At 32.0% G+C, this 19,441-nt stretch overlaps 1 protein-coding gene across 1 annotated transcript; it reads right to left on the bottom strand.

Moving 5' to 3' along the window:
* Positions 1–4,194: 4,194 nt before the first annotated feature.
* Positions 4,195–17,696, bottom strand: LOC126719549 (feruloyl CoA ortho-hydroxylase F6H1-3-like). The gene is made up of 2 exons (XM_050422086.1): positions 17,120–17,696; positions 4,195–4,765 (listed from the first exon to the last, which is right to left on the bottom strand). Exons 1-2 carry the CDS (start codon positions 17,623–17,625, stop codon positions 4,195–4,197), a joined length of 1,077 nt encoding a protein of 358 aa, XP_050278043.1. The 5' UTR covers positions 17,626–17,696.
* Positions 17,697–19,441: the final 1,745 nt, after the last annotated feature.

Raw genomic sequence — 19,441 nt, 5'->3', positions numbered from 1 at the left:
TTGTTGTTGGTCCAATTTGCATGTCATTTGCACCTATTTATATAGCAGAGTCTCAAGAATTTTAAGGTTAATTTCAATTTATTCAATATATGCCTCACTAACTCCCATGGCAATATTCGCATGGCTTATTATATTATTGTCCTTTCCCCAATACTTGTCAAGAACACATTGGATTTTATTCAACTATGCGTACTTGTCAAGAACACATTGGATTTTATTCAACTATGCGTCCCCGACGCATAGTTGAATAAAACCCAATGTGTTTTTACCGCACTTCAATGAGTGGGAGTGTACTGGTCAAAGAGCCACGGCCCCCAAAGTTGAAAAGAAAGTCTCTAAGAAAAGTTTGGATTTCTCAAACCTAGCCACCTAGTGAATTGATATTGGAACGTGTTATGGTTCAAATCAATGTTATGAAGACCTTTCGGTGTCCGTTCAGGTCTATCTATTCGAACGGAACATTTCAATTCCGATCTATTTCGAGTACTGTTTTAGACTGTTTTGAAATTATCACTTTTTATATATATATATATATATAGTAAGTAATTAATAAAAAAGAATGTTAATACTCACTGCTATACTTATGCCAAATTTTATAAATGTACTATCATTTAATGAATGTAAGATAGTGTTTTAAAAGAAATGCTACCGTAATAATAAAGTGATGAGATTAATTATTTAAAAATTCAAGTTTGGGTATTTTTGTAAATAAACAAACATTGATGGGATATTTATAAATTAGTAAGCCCCCTTTTCACCTAACCCCACTCCATCACCCACGTCCAATGGGATATTTACTTACAACTTCTTGGAAAATTTCAGAAACCTAGGCCAAAAGTTTAAGTGCAAGACTAAAGAAGAAAGTTTCAAACATAGCTAAAACTTGAGCTTTCTCCACGGTGGCTCTAAATTTCTGTTCTTTTCTTTTTCTCCTTTTTTTTTTTTTTTTTTTTTTTTTTTTTTTTTCAAATCATTTGGTAGCTCCGTAGAGTCGATTAGTGCTATGTGGAAACATGCTGTGCTGATGAGTTTGTTAGTTTATTTATTTATTTATTTTTGGCTAAAAATTGCTACGAGCCAAAATTTATATTTCAGTCGAAATTGACTGGAATGGCTGGAATGACCTAAAACTAGCTGGAATTAGACTTGAGGTGAAACAGGTGGTATACCGTTCCAAATTGCATCCTAGTACGAAATATTCCGAAGGGAACGGAACAGAACGAATTTAATAACATTGGTTCAAATCTTTCTTCCACAATTATAATTATCAAATTAAAAATTAAAATTAAAATTCCAGCCAATTAAAATATTAAATAAAATAGGGAGAGGATTTGCTACATACCTGTATTTAGCAATTGCTGCATACCTGTATTTAGCAAGCTGCATAAAAGGTTAGGTGGCAACAATAAATAAGTGACAAGTGTCCAAGGGTCTACCTAATCACGTGACCCTTACACACTTGTTACTTCATTCCATTGCCACCTAACCTTGTATGTCCCTTACACACTTATTACTTCATTCTATTGCCACCTAACCTCGTATGCAGCAATTGCTACATACTTAATTAATGTGATTTGATTTACTTTGACTTTTCAATTAAGATGTTAAAGAAATCTATATGTTGTTTTTACCATTCATTCGAGATTGAGACAAAATAGTTTATTTTTGGGAGTAAAATATAAAAACTATTTGTTAGATTTGGGCTACAGACAAGTATTACTAAATTTATTTTCAAAAATATATCAAATTTGCTCCTACATCACTACTTAACACAATTCGAAAATTCCATTGCTCTTCCTGCTTTATTTTTTATTTATTATTGGCTACCCAAACACTCAGTTCACAGATGTCATTGTGAGACTTTTGTAATCAAGACAAGTTGTTGGAAGAAAACTGAATATTTGGAGGAGCAAAGAATTTTCAAACGGCCGTGTTAAAGTGCCGACCGTGCTTAGAAATCAAAATGAAATTTTTTTAAAATTCTTGGTAGTAATGACATTAACCAAACCTCAAAAGTATTTAACCTTTTTCTGTACACTTTACTTTGGAATGTTGTGATCATTAGCGGAGCCCCACCACATAATTTTCACGGCCAAAATACCACTCCCTTTCAAGCCATAGCAAGAATATATAAGTTTTTTCCTAAATTGCATTCCTTTTTTTCCTCAAATTTGTTTAATCTCCTTATTCTTGAAGTTTTAATTGATATCTTCTGTTCAAGGTTAAAAAAAAAAAAAAAAAAAACTGAATTCTCATGCATTTAATTCTGTTCCAAAAAAAAAAAATTACTATCACTTCAATATACTTATACTAAGTTATTTATTTATTTTTTAAAAAATATCTTATTAAATCTAACTCGTAGTATTGCCGTGAACTAGGATATATATATATATATATATTTGTTATTTATCTTTATTATTATTTAACTATTAAAATTTAAGTAGGCCAAGTTAATATATATATTATAAATGTTTTTTAAAAGAAAAAGACGTTGAGAAACGTCTGTGTGAGCTTATGGGTGAATTAATTACTGCACGTAGCTCGAAAGCTTCATCAAAGAATTTCAGCTACCTATTCCTGATGATGCTTGTCCTCTCAAGTTGAAACTTGCACGTTTTGGGCCTACTGATCTTTTTTGTTCTTTACCTATACTTGATATAGATCTCAAATTCAAAATTGCACTCTAGATTCTATAACTTGTCTGGCTTTTTAAAAGTGCATGTCGTGTTTATTGTTGGATTCTAAAACTTTAGGTTTAAATGTATTAGAACTTCAATTTATAATGTTGGCAAACCATGATCAAAACGTTTAATCTTGTTTTAGACTTGCTCAAAGTATGTGTTTATTGTAAAGTTGGAATCGAGTGTATTGCAGGATTTACTGTGTAAATCTGCCTGGCTCGATCGATCGAGAATTTGACTTAATCGATCGAAGCTCGTGCAGATTGTTTTTTCCGCAGAATTTTCTAACTCAGCCCAAGCCGTTTGACGTGTAGGGTTTTATGTTTTGCCTTAAGTATAAAAGGGAAACTCTAGCCACATTTTGAGGTTGCTTTTTATGCTGTATGTGTGAATCTCTTGTGAGATCTAGAGGTGTTTGCCTTCATACATACTTAGGGTTTCCAATCTCAAGATTGATGTCGAGAGCTTGGTGATCAATTAAATTGCTAATTCAAGAGCTTAAAGATATACAAGAGGGAGTGCTTGTGCTTGTTGTGAATCCAAGAGAGAAGTAGTTCGTGGACTCGGAGCTGTCACGTGGTCGTGGTAGTAAGTTTCCTACTCGAGGTAGCAATAGGATGTTAGTGGTCTAAGTCGCTATTGTGTAAACTTCAATTCTTTTATAGTGGATTTGCTTTTTACGTTGAGGATAGCTAGGTTAAATCCTCCCCAGGTTTTCTACTAGTTTGGTTTTCCTCAGTTATCATATCATTGTGTTCTTTATTTTCTGCACTTGTCAATGATATGATTTATATATGTTAACCTAGTTCTGCATAATTTACCTAAGTTAATCACTTGGTTAAATAACTAGGTTAATTTGGTTGTGTTTAAGGGGTCTAAAAATGTACATTTATATATTTCATCTCAGTATGTGATTTCTCCATTGATGATACTTGTCCTCTCAAGTTGAAACTTGTAGGGCCTACCGTTCTTCTTTGTTCTATACAAATTGCACGCCATCGTTGTTCTTGTTTTTCAAATGCATATATTTCGTATTTGTTTATAGAGCACATATTTTTCATGTTGATTGATAGAAGGAGGGCAAGATGGAATTGATGATGTTCACACAATAAAACTAAATTTTACACCATAGGGTATTTTTAGGAAAACTTAACCTAATCCAATTCTAATCCAAGTATGATTATAAAGTTATTTGTCTTGCAAGTAGAGACTTATAAAAGCTTAGGTTTTACGATAAGCTTGGACCTTAATAAATCTAACATTAATGAGCCCTAACAGATCTAACATCCCCTTACAGACTTAATGTGGCAAATTTAATACCAACTTGAATTTAGAGAGAAGCATGATATTCATTAGAAGAGAAATGTTGAAGTTGGAGAACGTCGTGAAGGAGATGATGACAAATGTAAGAGAGAGAGAGAGAGAGAAACTTAGTCCTATGAAACCCAATTTTATTTCATCAAAATTATTTCCATTGAAATAGAACAACCTCACAACACACCTCAGAAAAACATCAGACTTTTGCAAATTCAATTGTGTTCTTCCCATCAAGAGCCTTCCTAAAGAAATGCTTGACATAATCTAAATAAAGAACTTGCTTGTATAATGCTTTCTCAACCCCTGCAAGCACTTCTGAGAAAGGACAAATCATGTCATATGGCCTAGGATTAACAAAAATTGGAACTGAAATCCTATTCTTGCTTCCACTGGCAATCACACGATGCTCAATGCTCTTGTATTGACCATTGCTCATTATTTGCAATGCATCACCAACATTAATCACAAGGGAACCACTTATAGGTGGAACATGAACCCAGCTATCGTTTTTTCCTCGCACGTAGAGTCCACCAATATCATCCTGAAGGAGGATAGTAAGAGTTGACACATCTGAGTGATGACCTACCCCCACTGTGAGCTCAGGATTATGACATATGGGATAGTAGTTAAGGTTAATCCCCTTTGAACCCATTAAGAGAGATTCATTTGTCTCATCAATTTCTTTCACATTTAACCTCTTCATTAGTGCCTCTAATAACCTTTTGATAACCAATTCAGAACTCCTCATGTATTCCAGAACTTGATCCCTTAAAGCAAACAACAATTAGTCCACTGATAAAAGTAATTTAGTTTACCAAATGAAAGCATAGATTAAATTATAAATTGAACCCTTTCAGTTTGGAGTCATTTTGATTTTGTCCAAAAATTTGGAGTGTAAACCCTAATATTATATAAGCCTGTAATCTATATTGCTTGGTTGAATGATGTTACTAGGGACTAGGTAATTTGTAAGCATTATGGGATGTTGGGTGCTAATTGGCTTGTGTGTGAGTGACTATGTATGTTGGTTGTTGTGTGCCTCTCAAGAAATTGAAGCCAATGTTGGCTTGTCCGAGTTGTGATTTGGGCTAGGTAAGTGAAAAGTTTGGAGGTGAATCAATTAGGTATGAAAAAAAGGGTTTGACTCATTTGAGATGGGTTTTTGGTGGTGGTTCATGGTGACTGTGCATTAGCAAAGTCAAGATTTTGTTTGGGGGCCAAATTGTGGTAATAATATAGGGAAATGCTAACGAGTGCCCTTAAGACATTGGTTAACAATCCATTTTAGGAAAGTTTTGACATCATTTTTATGGAAAAAAAAAAAACTGTCAAAACATTAATTGTTTTCTTTTTCTTTTCCCATAAAATCTTTCTTTAACTGGATTGTTAATCAATGCAATAATAATATATTAGTCAAAACAAACCTCCACACACATGCATAAACACAAATATATATAAATCTTAGTATTTTAATACTAGAGTAGGTCTTAATTTATAAATATGTTGTATACAAAATTATCATCTTTTAAACTTGAATGAGTATAAAAAAGTTGTCTAGTTTGATATTAGACATACAAGAATATCAACAAAAGAACTTATTATATCCTTTAAAATCATGCTCAGTATTAATCTTTCATAGAATAAGATTTTTTATAATTTTCGTAGTGAAATTTGTAAAATTTTTATTTTCAATATATTACAAAATTGTCTACCAAAGTTAAAAACAGAAAATGAAGAAAAATAACAATATTTTTTACTAAAAAAGTTTTTTTTTTTTTGAAATGATTTAATTAAAATGACACAATTTTTAAATAAATTGAGGTGACACTTACACTCAACAGTGAGTAGAAATAAAATGACTCAAATTAAAGTATTATATAACTTTAGGGGGTCACAATCCAAACTTTAAAATTTTAAAGAACAAAATCAAAATGATCAGATAGCAATTTACAATTAAACCTAAAATGTAACTATGTAAGTACATGTATCTATGCAGATGTCCATATATGAATATGAGTGTTTTGTTTAGGTATGTATGTATATCTATGCGTCATGTATTTGTTGAGTAAAACTAAATTTAGCTAAGTTAAGCTTTTTAACTTACACACATGAGGCCACAATGTAGAGGCCTCATCCTCTGACACATAAAAGAGGCTAAGGTAATCTTTCCATTCAAGAGAATTCTCTGCTTCAGGTCTAAAGCTTGTGCCAAACTGCACATTGTTGGAAGGTGAGTTTTCTTTAGAAAACTCCCTCTTCTCCCCAGCTGGCAAATTGAAGAACCTATGTGTTGCATCCTTCACATTCTCCAGCACTTCAATGGACACTCCATGGTTAATAACCTGAAAGAAACCCCACTTTTCTGCTGCATCACAGATTGATGAGACAGAGTGGTGAGAGTTGAGAGTTGAGACAGAGGTGAGAGATGAAGATAGATGGGTTGAGATAAAAGAAATAAAAATAAAAATAAAAACAAACAAATAATATTTTAAACGGAGGTAGAATCATTTATTTTTTTTTATTTTTAGTTTTTAGCCACAGTACATGGCCATATATAGTTGTGCATTGTAACAATGTAGGTAAAAAATTTACTTATACCACCACTATTGCAGCACTCTTTTTGTATATGGTGGTGCTAAAAATAGTTTTTTAGCTTTTTAGCACCACGATTGTAGATACTCTAAGACAGTACACCACTAATGACTAATCTTTCCCCGCTTTTTTTGCTATCTATAGTGATATTGTAAGATATTGTAAGGAGACTTTTTTTGGGTGCTGTGATCACATGCAGTATGAGTTTATATTCATTTATAGCTTGAAATCAACTTTTAGGCATAAATTTGAGAAGATATTGTAATGAATTAGTTGAAGTAGACCTATTTGGACTTGATTTGTGATTTCTTTTTCCCCTACAAGAAGAGATTTGACAAGTTTAGGTGTAATATTTAAAATTATTTGGTGACTTTCTTAATTCATATAAGATTTGGTTGTTTTCTCATGATCCTACCATTAGTCCAAACTGTTAGGTTCTAAAGTTTAGGATTTTATGTATTTAGAACTCTAATGTGTATTGTTGGCAAACCATGATCAAAACAATGTGTTTAGAAGTGTTTAAAGCTAGCTCAAAGTTGTATGTCAATGTAAAGTTGGAATCGAGTTTAAAGCAGGAAGCACTATGGCTTTCGGCCTGGCTCGATCGATCGAAACTTAGGCTCGACCGATCGAAGCTCGGGTAGAATGCTTTTCTGCAGATTCGTCCAACTCAGCCCTATTTGTTTTAAAACGTTTTTAGGGTTTCTTATTTGTCCTAAGTATAAAAGGCAAACCCTAGCCACGTTTTAGTGTTGCTCATATTTGCGGTTTGTGTAAATCTCTTGTGAGATCTAGAGGAGCTTTCCTTTACGCAAACTTAGGGTTTTCAAGGAGGAGATATTTTCTACACCTTGATGATCAATTCAGTTGCTGCCATTAAAGCTTAAAGACTACACAAGCGGGTGTGCTTGTAGCTGGTGGGAATCCAAGAAAGAAGAAGTCCGTGGATTCGGAGCTTGCACGTGGTCGTGTCAGTAAGTTCTACTGGTTGGTAGCATTAGGAAGTCGAGCGGGGGTGCTTGTAAGTCCTTTTGTATGAACTTCGATTCTTTCAAGATAGTGGATTCAAGTTTACCTTGAGGATAGTTAGGTCAAATCCTCCCCAGGTTTTTACCGGTTTGGTTTCCTGGATGATCATATCTTGTGTTATTTATTTTCCGCTGCTTTGCATGATTTGATCTTTAATTATTGTGATAACCTAGACTTGTTTAATTGGACTAAGTAACAACTTGACTAATTACCTAGGTTTAATCAATTGTTTAAGGGGTCTAAAAACTGTCACAAACCTTATAGACGGTGTTGAAAACAAGGTTTTTTAAATCAAGATCCTATGTAAGATCGGTGGAGAGGCTTCACGGAATTAGATCTAAGGTTATAAAATTTTACTTTCATTGAAAAAAAGGCACCAAAAAATAAACATTAGCTGTAACTTTTTATGTTAAATAATGCTTAGAATTATGAAATTATCAATAAAAACAAAGTTTACCTTCCATAGAGTGACTTTTTTGGTCCTAATAATCATCATTACATCTATGCTATCGAAAGAGAAAGACTTTTTTCACCCAAAAAAGAAAAAAAGAAAGAGAAAGACTTTTACTTTTCCCACTTCAAAGATTTCAAAGCCCAAATTAGCCTTAAGTCCATAGCTCGGTAGTCGGTACAATTAAAATCTTCTACAAAACAGTTAGTCAAAAAAGACTCAAAAGAAAAGAAAAGAAAAAAAAAAAAGACTTTTAGAGTGCATTTGGATACCGTTTATTTTGCTGAAAAAAAAAAAAAAAAAAAAAAAAAAAAAAAAAAAAAAAAAAAAAAAAAAAAAAAAAACCTTACTGTTCACGTGCGGGTTAAAAAAGAGGCGCTGGTCTTTAATTCCAATCCAACTTTAAATAGTAAGATATACACAAATAATGAAGGCATCATTTTATTTAATTCTTGGACAATACAATTCTTCTAAGAAATTGTTATTTTTTTCCAATTTTGAAAAAATATTGTTACCAAGAAACAAATGTTCTCTTTCACACAGTCGCCTAATTTAAAATTAAAAAAAAAAAAAAAGAAAAAAGAAAAAAAGAAAAAGTTGATGAACAAGACATTTAGAAAAAGTGACTTAAGACTTACGTGTGGTATACCTAATGTGGGGTACAGTACAACTCATTTCGAAAAAAAAAAAAAAAGGCTAAAATATTGCTTTTTTATAATAAAAAAAATTGCATGAATTTTGCTTTTTGTCCTAACCTTTAAAAATTTTATTTTTCATTTTTTTTAAATTATCCTTCAAAAAAAATATATATATTTGAAAATTTTAAGGAAAGAAAATAAACTACGAAAAATGAAGTTCATACGAACAATAATTTTCATCTTTTCTTTTATCTTTGTGAGTTTTGGTAGCACACATGACACGTGTCATGTGTACAACCATTCATGTTTCCAACAAATAAAGAAAGAGAAGTCTGAATCACGTGCAGATTGTTTTAGAACCCAGACCATGACTTCATGATATTTTTCTTCTTTCTAGCAGTGGCTCAAAGAGTCAAGACCTAGCCCACTTTGACAACACCCTAGCTTTTGGGGCAGCTATATCCAGCCGCAGAAACAGAACGTTAGGGTAGTCTGAATAAACTCCCTCATCCTTTGGCAATTGACAGTACTCAAAGTCACACACCAATAAACTTTGCCTCTATTAGCTAGAAATGTCTTGAAGATCAATTAGTCTAAGCTAGAGACTAAAATAATAATTTAAAGCCTAGGAACGAAAAACAATATTGATGAAAACTCTAGGGATCAATTACTGGTCTAAGCTAGAGACTACAACAATCGTACACCATTCACCGGCTGAATCAATGTTGTCTATAGGCCAAAACTGCAACAAAAAGTAGGATCAGTACTGTAGTATCAATCGCAGCATCATACAATCCCAGCCAATCCTATCAATCCTAATTGCGATTCAGTTTCCTCCATTATTCTGGGCCAAACCTAATTGTTTGGGGCAAGTGAGATACTGTGATATGAATTGTGATTTTAACAACCATGGTTACAAATGGGCCTAGCTGACTTTGTTATTAACCTAGCTAAAATATTATTTTCATCTCTAAAATTTGCATGAATTTCATTTTCGTTTGTATTCTGTAAAAGTTCATTTTTTATCACTAAATTATTGAATCTTACATTTTTTGCCCTTAAGCTTAAAAACACTTCATCCCAAACTATTAAAACAAATTATTTTTTGTTCCTAAACTATTGAAAGCTCTTTAAAAAGTTTAGGAACAAAAAATGCTATTCATACAAACTTTAGAGAGGAAAACAATATTTTACTCTATTTTTTAAGCTTGATTAGGCCAAAAATAATAATGGTGAGCTTAGCTCAATGATGTTCAAGCTTGATTATACTAAATTATGTATACCTTACATAATTTTATTTTATTTTTATTAAATTGACTAGTATTTTTTTTTTAAATGTCAAGACTTCTTCTTCTTTTTTTTTTTTTTTTGCAATGATGTAAATACTCTTATAGACGTAAGAAAATATTAAATCAAAATTACAAAAAAATAATATATATATATATATATATATTAACTGAGCTTAGGACCTTCTTATTATTATTAAAAAAAAAAAAAAAAAACCTATTCTTAATTTTGGAGAGGTAAATTCTAAGAATCAAACTTGCGACACATTGCAAGTTTGCTGTTTAGCGTTTTTCTGATTTTGTCATTGGCTCTTACTGGGGTTTTTAGCTAATTGCTGTATCGTTCACTCCCTTTACTGTCTCTAATCATATATAGGCCTCCTCTTTTTATTTTTTATTTTTTTGCTGGAAGAAAAATAATTTTAAGAAGAGAAAGGCATCAAAAGTATTACAAAAATTAGGGGAAAATTAAAATAGGTGGACTATGCATGAGTTTTTGTTTTTATATTCAGTTCATTTATTTTATAATTATTCTTGAAATTTAGTCAATTAAACAAAGGAACAAACACTATTGCATAACAAAGAACAAATACTATTGTGTGAAATTTAGTCAATTATTTATGTAATACAACTCACAACAAATAATATATGTAAATGGACATAAAAAGAAAATACTTGCACTCAAGTAATATATGTATAACTCACACCAACATCAACACTCAAGGAGAATAAAATGAGTTATTCAATGACTACTACAAAGCAACAAAAGAAAAAGATACAAAAAATTCTTCAAAGTTGCAAAACAATCACAAAATTTTTTGAAAAATAATACAAATTGATATTTTAACATTGCAATGTTTATTGGATAATTGAGGATATTAGGGATTGGAATACTAATTTGTATTTGAATTTTTGTTTGATTGATATTTTCCATTTAGTAATTTAATGTTTCATATCAAGGATAGGAATTTTTAAGATTGGATTCCTAATGTGTAATCAAAGAGGTTACAAAATTTATATTTGCAAAACATTCATATTAAATAATAATTCATACTCAATAGTTTTCCCATGTATCATACGAGTTAGCGACTAGTTACATATATTTGCTCTTCATACATTTTAAGCAGTCAATACACATTTACTAGAAAGAAAGTATCCTATATATAAATTATTTTTCAAAGCAAGTGTGCATCTTTTTTCTTTTTTTGAAATTGTAGGAGTGCATCACAAGAGAATTAATTCCTTTATTTTTCTTAGGAAATATACATTTGATTTTGAGTGGGTTTGTACCAAGCACTTACATTAGTGGGTGTATAATAATAATAAAAAAAAGGGTGAAAATAGCCAAATATCACGTTTTGGCAAAATTTGTGACAAACTAGCATTATTTCGAAAATATTTAGCAATCTACCACTTTTTTAGTACTCGAGTTCACTGAACTCGACTGTAAAAAGCTCGAGTACTATAAAAAAAGTACTCGATTTCAGTAATATTGAGTACCACATTATTTTTTTAATTACACAAATTCCAAGTCAACAGTGTCACGCTGGCGACTCACTAGGAATTCGAGTTCACTGAACTTGAGTACTATTTGGTACTCAATTTTGTAGAACTCAAGTACTAAAAAAGTAGTAGATTGATAAATATTTCCGAAACAGTACTAGTTTGCCACAGATTTTGCCAAAACGTGGTATTTGGCTATTTTCGCAAAAAAAAAAGTGTAAAATTTATACAATTTTGCATAAAAATAACCTGCATCAGTTACTATATAATTGTATAAATTTATAAGTCTGTTACAGTAACTGTATAAATTTACACTGACACTATTTATTTTGCATTTAGTTTTTTATTATTTTTTTATATTCTGAGAATAAAGGAAGAGAGGGGATGATGATTGTTAGTGTATGAAGAAAGAGAAACAATTTAAAAAAAATCAAGAAAATTTTACATTTTAATAAAATGTATTATAAAATAGATAATTTGATGTAGGTTGTTTTGAAAAGTGAATATATAAAATAGGAAAATGAGATTCTTATACTAAAATAGACAAAACAAAATTTTTTACACAAGCTAATGTGAATACCCTTAAAGGCATGAAGATTGAGTCTTCTAGTTTATATTTTGCTTTACAAAAATCCATAATAAATAGCATAAAAACTGTAAAGACGTTTTCACTCATCATTTAGTGACCAAAAATTTCTATGCTTTTCATGCTTTTTAGGAACGATTAATTTATAATTTGGACAAAATTTAGTTACAAAATTAGTTATAGTCTTAGACTATAACCTTACTCAATATTTTTTTATTGGAGATGGATTTTGACAAATCTACCATTGGATTACATCTTATTCTTATATCTTCCATGCTTGCAAACTTTCAAAAATTAAAAATTAATAGTTATGTAATCAATAAATTGTTTAAATTGCAAATTTTTATAGTTTAAAATTATACATAAATATAAACTTATAAATTATATAGTAAATAATTTCCAATTGACACAAAATTTGACATGTGTATTAAGAACGTAAAGAACATACAATTTGACGGTTAGATTTTCAAAATATATAGTAATGTTTATTTTATTGAGTAAGGTTATAACCTTAAGTTACAACTAATTTTGTAACTAAACTTTGTCCTTATAATTTTTATGGGGATAAACTTTTATGATTAGTATTTCTATAAAATTCAATTGTAGCCAAGAGCCTTATATCTCAACTGGCTGGCACACTTCTTGATATTTCCAACAAAGACATTCAAGAATCAAATTCTTTCACACCCAATTATCCAATTTTTAAATAAAAAATTAAAATAATTTAAAAGAAAAAGAAAACGAGAGAAGATGAAGGTTGTACTTGTATCTTGTCCATCTCATATTCTACGAGAATGTGTGTGGGCTAAAGGTTATGGGCTATGTTTAATGAGCCACTCTTAATACCTAATTTTCATTTTTCAGGCCCGAGTGTGGTGGACTTTTTTTTTTTCCAGAAGAGTGGGCTGGACTAATTTGAAGAATGAGTTACACTTTTCTAAATTCCATTTTGTGTCGAGAACTTTTCTAGAATCCCATGGACTATATATATATATATATATATATATATATATATATATATATATATAACATGTTGGAGAAAAAAAAAATAATAATAACACCTTAATTAAACTAAATACATATAGTAGGCAAAAGAGGAACCTGGGTTAATATGAGATGAGGTGCGAAGATGGATAAAGGGATTTTCATTAAGTTTGGCAGTCACTTTGAAGTATTAATGAAGTAGAATTTGATATTTTCTGAAATTTAGGTAATAGATAATTAATTAAAGTGTAGATACTTATCGTAAAGAAACGATATTCATGCAAAGAGATGAACTGCTATTCTGAATAGCTTACGTTTTTTTAATAAACGAAGGATGTAATGATGTGATGAGGCTGGTGGGGCGGGCCCTCTGAGTTATGTCTGATCCCACTAATGATCTTATCGTTACTAATGACTTCGATTCAACCCGTTTTCCATAATGTTGACATTTGATTCGACCCCCACACCAACCACATCAAATTTAATGAGAGTCAATTTTGTATTGGGCTTTAGTACTACAATTCGACTTTGACACATTGTTGGTCCATACCCATACAAAAGGTAACAATTTGGGTATAAAAACTATTTACTCTTTTTTTTTTAAGAGGAAAAAACTATTTATTTTTTTGATGCTGAAAAAACTATTTATTTTAGTATTATATAAAAAGTCATAATTTTTACCATAATTATTATATCTAACAAATTGTGATTAGTTATCTATCACTTTCACATAAATCTTATCGTTTTTTCTTTACCATTCATAATCTATCATGTGAACAATTATGATAGAAGTTGTAATTTTTTTTACGTGGTCCTATAATTTTTGTTAAAAACTAACTCCTTAACTGTCAAAAATGTCATTGAAATCTCAAGTTTGATTGCAATTGCTATAGCATTCAAGATAACATAGTTGAAAGCATGGGGAACTTTAAGAAGTACAAATTCTCAAAAGCCAGGAGTCACGAACTTCCCTGCAGATCCTATTGGCTTTGAATAGGAAAAAACTTAGTAGTCCCGAGGGATTTGGATAGGGTATTGATATTACACCGGTGCAATTATCCTCTCACCACTCACAAAATATTTTTACCATTTTTATTTTCAACTTTAATTTTTTTTAATCACTTTTTAATCTCAACAATTGAAAACTATTATGCAAAGTGCAATACCGAGATCTCCATACAATCAAGGAGCAATGAATATGCTCAAATACACAATGACATCACATGACCTTTTTTTTGGGAACAAAACATGACACGACTAGTGTTCCAATATATACATTAGGGTTAACTGCAAATTGCACTCCTAAAGTTTGGGAATATTTGGATTTTACACCCTGAAATTTCAAACTTTGGATTTTACCCATTGAAATTTGGGGTGTTTGAATTTTACACCCTGAAGTTTCAGAATTTGGATTTTACCCCCAAAAGTTAGGGAGTGTTCGGATTTTACACCCCCAAATTCTGAAACGTCAGGGTGTAAAATCCAAACACCCCCAAATATTAGGGGGTAAAATCCAAATTCTAAAATTTTAGGGAATAAAATCCAATTACTCCAAAAATATAGGGAGTAAAATCTAAATTCTGAAACGTTAGGATGTAAAATCCAAACACCTTAAACGTTAGGGAGTAAAATCTAAATTCTAAAATTTTAGGGTGTAAAATCCAATCACCCCCAAACTTTAGGGGTGTAATTTGCAATTTACCCTAAATATTATATAACACTCGTGTCGATAAAATTATTTAAACTCTTTATATTATAATTTTATTTTTAATTTATATATTTATATATTTAATATTATTGGAAAATATTATGCGTTTTTCAACCATCTTTTTAATCCAATACCAAATCAATGACCTACTTAATTTATATTTAAAAAAAAAAAAAAAAAAAAAAAAAAAAAAACAACAACAACAACAACAACAACAACAACATTGCTAACAATTAGTTATTTTGTTTGAAAATTTAGAACCTTTCAAAAGAAGGAAATACATATTATACACACTTGTTTTTAATTAACTCAAGTCTAACTTTAAATTATTATTGTAAGGGCACATTTCCCTCCCAAAGCCCAAATGAAATGGTCAATGGCCCAAAGAGCCCAAAACAATGAATTTGTAAAGGGTGGCTTGAAACTGAAATTTCAATGAGTTAGGTGGACAACGATCACAGTAGGCTAATTGTTACTAGAAAGCATAAACAAACAGTTTTTGGGCAATGAAAATCCTCCTCGGCATCTGAGGAAGGTTGTTCTTATGTATTTCTTTTAGACTTAACCACAATTACAGTTCTTGAGTGTACAGTGATTTTTCTACAGATTATCTGATGATCCCTTTGTAATAGGGTTTTTCTCCTTTATATTCTCCTTCCTTCTTTCATCTCAACCCTCCACATGTAGATTAGATTGCTGGCTTTAATACTTATCCCATCAACACCTTCCTGAAGTCTTTGGGGGTAGCTATAAGGCTGAAGATTACTGTTCAGGTATCACCTCCACATTAATGCGGCCAAGGGATTAGATACAGAGTATTTAATGCAGTGGTAGCAGCTTTTTTCTCAGATATTTTCTAACTCTCTTTTGTTTTATCCCTATCTGATGTTTATCCTTTCAGCATGATTCCTTGTTGTCTTGTCCATGATGAAGGGTCGGACCTTTGACCTCTACTCTGTTTAGCCGATGAGATACTTCTCCTAGGACAACGTTTCCAATTCTTTATGACCAAACTTCTTTCACTGCCCATTAACCGATACGCCCACATTAGTATTTACCTGTCCTCAGGCTATTTGATATCCTCGAACATAGCCCATGGTCCTATACCTATATCTGGGTCCTTCTTCCCTACAATAACCCCTCAAAATTCCACTCTTTTACTCCTTGGAAAAAAGAGGGATTTTGATTTTTTAGCAATTTTCCTTTCCACTCTTATGTCTTTTCTTTCTGTGCAGGTATCTTTTCGACTGCATAGGGGCATGCTCCTGACACTTCGGCATCTGGGACGCTTCAGCATTTACTTCATACAGCGCCTTGTCCCCCATGTTCTACGGTGTGATGGAGATCCTACAGTAGGGAAATTTTATAAGGATTTGGGCGGGAACTCTCCCGCTCACTTTTCCCATTCCTATATATATTGTTCATAGATTTTGGCTGTTCCACTTTTTGCATCTTCAACTCTTAAGAACCAATCTAAGGAGCCCTTCAACATTTCTGTAAGTTACCTTTAGTATTCCTTTTTAAATTTAAGACCTTTTCTTTCTCGGCCTATTTAATCTACACCTCGTCCTCCTAACACCTTCACATACATTTCAAATGGGTAGATTCACTAGCTTAGTAGATACCTTAGAAGGTATAGAGAGTTTCAAAGCCCGTTATCATATTCCCACTGGGGTTTCAATTCGATATTGCCATCAAAGGGAATGGCATACCATGAGACAAGAAGGAGAGATACTGATCCCAATGATTGCTTTTATAGAGGGAGGGATGAGAATCCCTATAGGTAGAGTTACTAAGGACTACCTGATTGCCCATAGACTTTGCCTCACTCAATGTGCCCCCAACATGTTTAGAATCCTAGGTAGCATAGATGCCCTTAATAAAAAGATGGGTGTGAACCTCACCCATCACGACATTAACTGGGTTTACAATCGAAGGCGATAATCCTTGACTACGACCCTATCTCGTCGAGCTTCCAAGCTCCCAAGTACGTGATAAAGGCGAAGGATCCTTGGCTACAGCAGATCAACATCGCCATACCTGTCTTCCTTGCGAGCACCCCTCCAAAAGGCACACAACTAGTGGAGCTACCTTTCCAGCACAGTGCCAAGGAAGAGGTGACCTCCTCTCTCCCAGTCCTTGAAGAAATGGCCAAGGTAGTGGAGGTTTCGGACTCCAAGGAAGAAACCATTACTTTAAGTTACATCTCATTATATCCTCTAGATAAAACTAGAACTTAACCCATTTAGTAAATTATATATGTATGTACATACGCAAGTATTGCATCTATATATGTAATGTATTTGTTGTGTAAACTAAATTCAGCAAAGTTAAGCTCTGTTACTTGCACGCAGAAGGCCACAATGCAGAGGCCTCATCCTCGGATACATAAAACAGGCTCAGGTAATCTTTCCATTCAAGAGCCTTCTCTGCTTCAGGACTAAAGCTTGTGCCAAACCGCACGCTATTGGAAGGTGAGTTTTCTTTTGAAAACTTCCTCTTCTCCTCAGCTGGCAAATTGAAGAACCTATGTGTTGCGTCCTTCACATTCTCCAGCACTTCAATGGGCACTCCATGGTTAATAATCTGAAAGAAACCCCACTTTTCTGCTGCATCACAGATTGATTCAGAGACTTTTTGTTCGTCCCAGTTTGACATATCTATGATGGGTATAGACTCTTGAGGCAAGATGTTGCTCACAGTGATCCTTTCTTCTACAGGTTGGATATATTGCTTAGGGAGGGTTTTGAGTCCCATTTCTGAGAGACCCTTTACTCCATTGCCATTTGTTACGACAAGGTCAGTGATATTTGAGGACTCACTGATAGGTGTTGCAACTGTTGGAGCCATTCTTACAAGAAAGGAATAAAGAGAGAGCTTAGTATTTAGCAAATGGCTTGAAACTAAGATGTTCGGTGGTGGTGGTGTTGTTGGTGCAATTTGCATGCCATTTGCACCTATATATATATATATATATATATATATATATATATATATAGCACTGTCTCCAGAATTTTAAGGTTAATTTCAATTTATTTAATATATGCCTCACGAACTCCCATGGCAATATTCGCGTGGCTTATTATACTATTGTCCTTTCCCTGATACTTGTCAAGAACCCAAGGTTCAAAATACCGGGGTGGGGGGGACGCATAGTTGAATAATTCCCAACGTGTTTACGGCACTTCAATTGTTGTGTTGGGGGGGAGTGTACTCGTCAAAGAGCCATGGCCCCCAAAGTTGAAAAGAAAGTCTTTAAGAAAAGTTTAGGTCCCATTTGGAACGTAAATTAAAACACATATTTTTAATTTGTAAACAACATTACATATATTTTCACATAACTTTTCATCTATTCATATTTCCAAAAAAATGAAAACTGTTGTTTAAATATACGTACCAAACAGCCTTTAAATTTCTCAAACCTAGCCTCCTAGTGAATTGAGATTGGAACATGTTATGGTTAAAATCAATGTTACGAATACTTTTTGGTGTTTTGTCTATTGGAATGGAATATTTCGATACCAATCGTACCGTTTTAAACTATTTCGGAATTATCAATTTATATATATAGTAAGTAATTAATAAATAAAAAATGCTACTACTCCGTGCTATTCTTAAGCCAAATTTTATAAATGTAATATCATTTAATGAAAGTAATATAGTGTTTTAAAAGAAAGGCTATCATAATAATAAAGCGATTAGATTAATTATTTAAAAATTCAAGTTTGGGTATTTTTGTATATAAACAAACATTGATGGGATATTTATACACTAGGAAGCCCCCTTTTCACCTAACTCCACTCCATCACCGACATCCAATGACTTCTCCACTCTTATTCTTCTTCATTTCAAATTCTCATCAGTTACTTACAACTTCTTGGAAAGTTTCAAAGACCCAGACCAAAAGTTTATGTGCAGGATTGAAGAAGAAAGTTTCAAACACAACTAAAACTTGAGCTTCCTCCACAGCGGCTCTAAAGTTCTCTTCTTCTTCATCTTTTTTTTTTTTTTTTTTTTTTTTAAAATCATTTGGTAGCTCTGTAACTGATCTGATTTGAACTTCTTCAGGCCGAAATTGACCGGAATGGCCGGAATGACCTTAAATTGGCCAAAATTGGACTCGAGGTGGAATTGGTGGTATTAACGTTCCAAATTGCATCCTGGTACGAAATATTTCAGCCATTCCGACTAGAACAAAATGGATTTAATAACATTGGTTCAAATCTTTCTTCCACAATTATAATTATCAAATTAAAAATTAAAATTAAAATTCCAGCCAATTGAAATATTAAATAAAACTAGCCGCGAACCCGTACGTTGTGAGTGATAATTATTTTTATGGTAGTTTTATTAAAAAAAATTTACAATTTAAACTAATCTAATAATGAGTAATTTATTTCGTAATTATATTTTTATTTATTATAAAAACAATCATAAATGTAATATAGGAACAATCCAAAACACCAAAAAAACGTAAACTAAAAAAAATTAATAAAACTTAACAATGATTAATTGAACCAATATTAGGATAATTTTTTTTTTTTTGATAATCTATTAAGGTTATTTTCTTTATAGAAATTATAATTTCGGCCGCCCAAAACATATTATCAAATAAAAAGTTATTAGCAAAATTTAAGAATTAAATTTCTATACATGCATTGTTATA

Source organism: Quercus robur, chromosome 1 (assembly GCF_932294415.1).
Source record: "Quercus robur chromosome 1, dhQueRobu3.1, whole genome shotgun sequence".
NCBI classification, from domain to species: Eukaryota; Viridiplantae; Streptophyta; class Magnoliopsida; order Fagales; family Fagaceae; genus Quercus; species Quercus robur.
The sequence above is the reverse complement of the archived record's forward strand: the minus strand, read 5'-3'. Positions and strand labels throughout refer to the sequence as shown.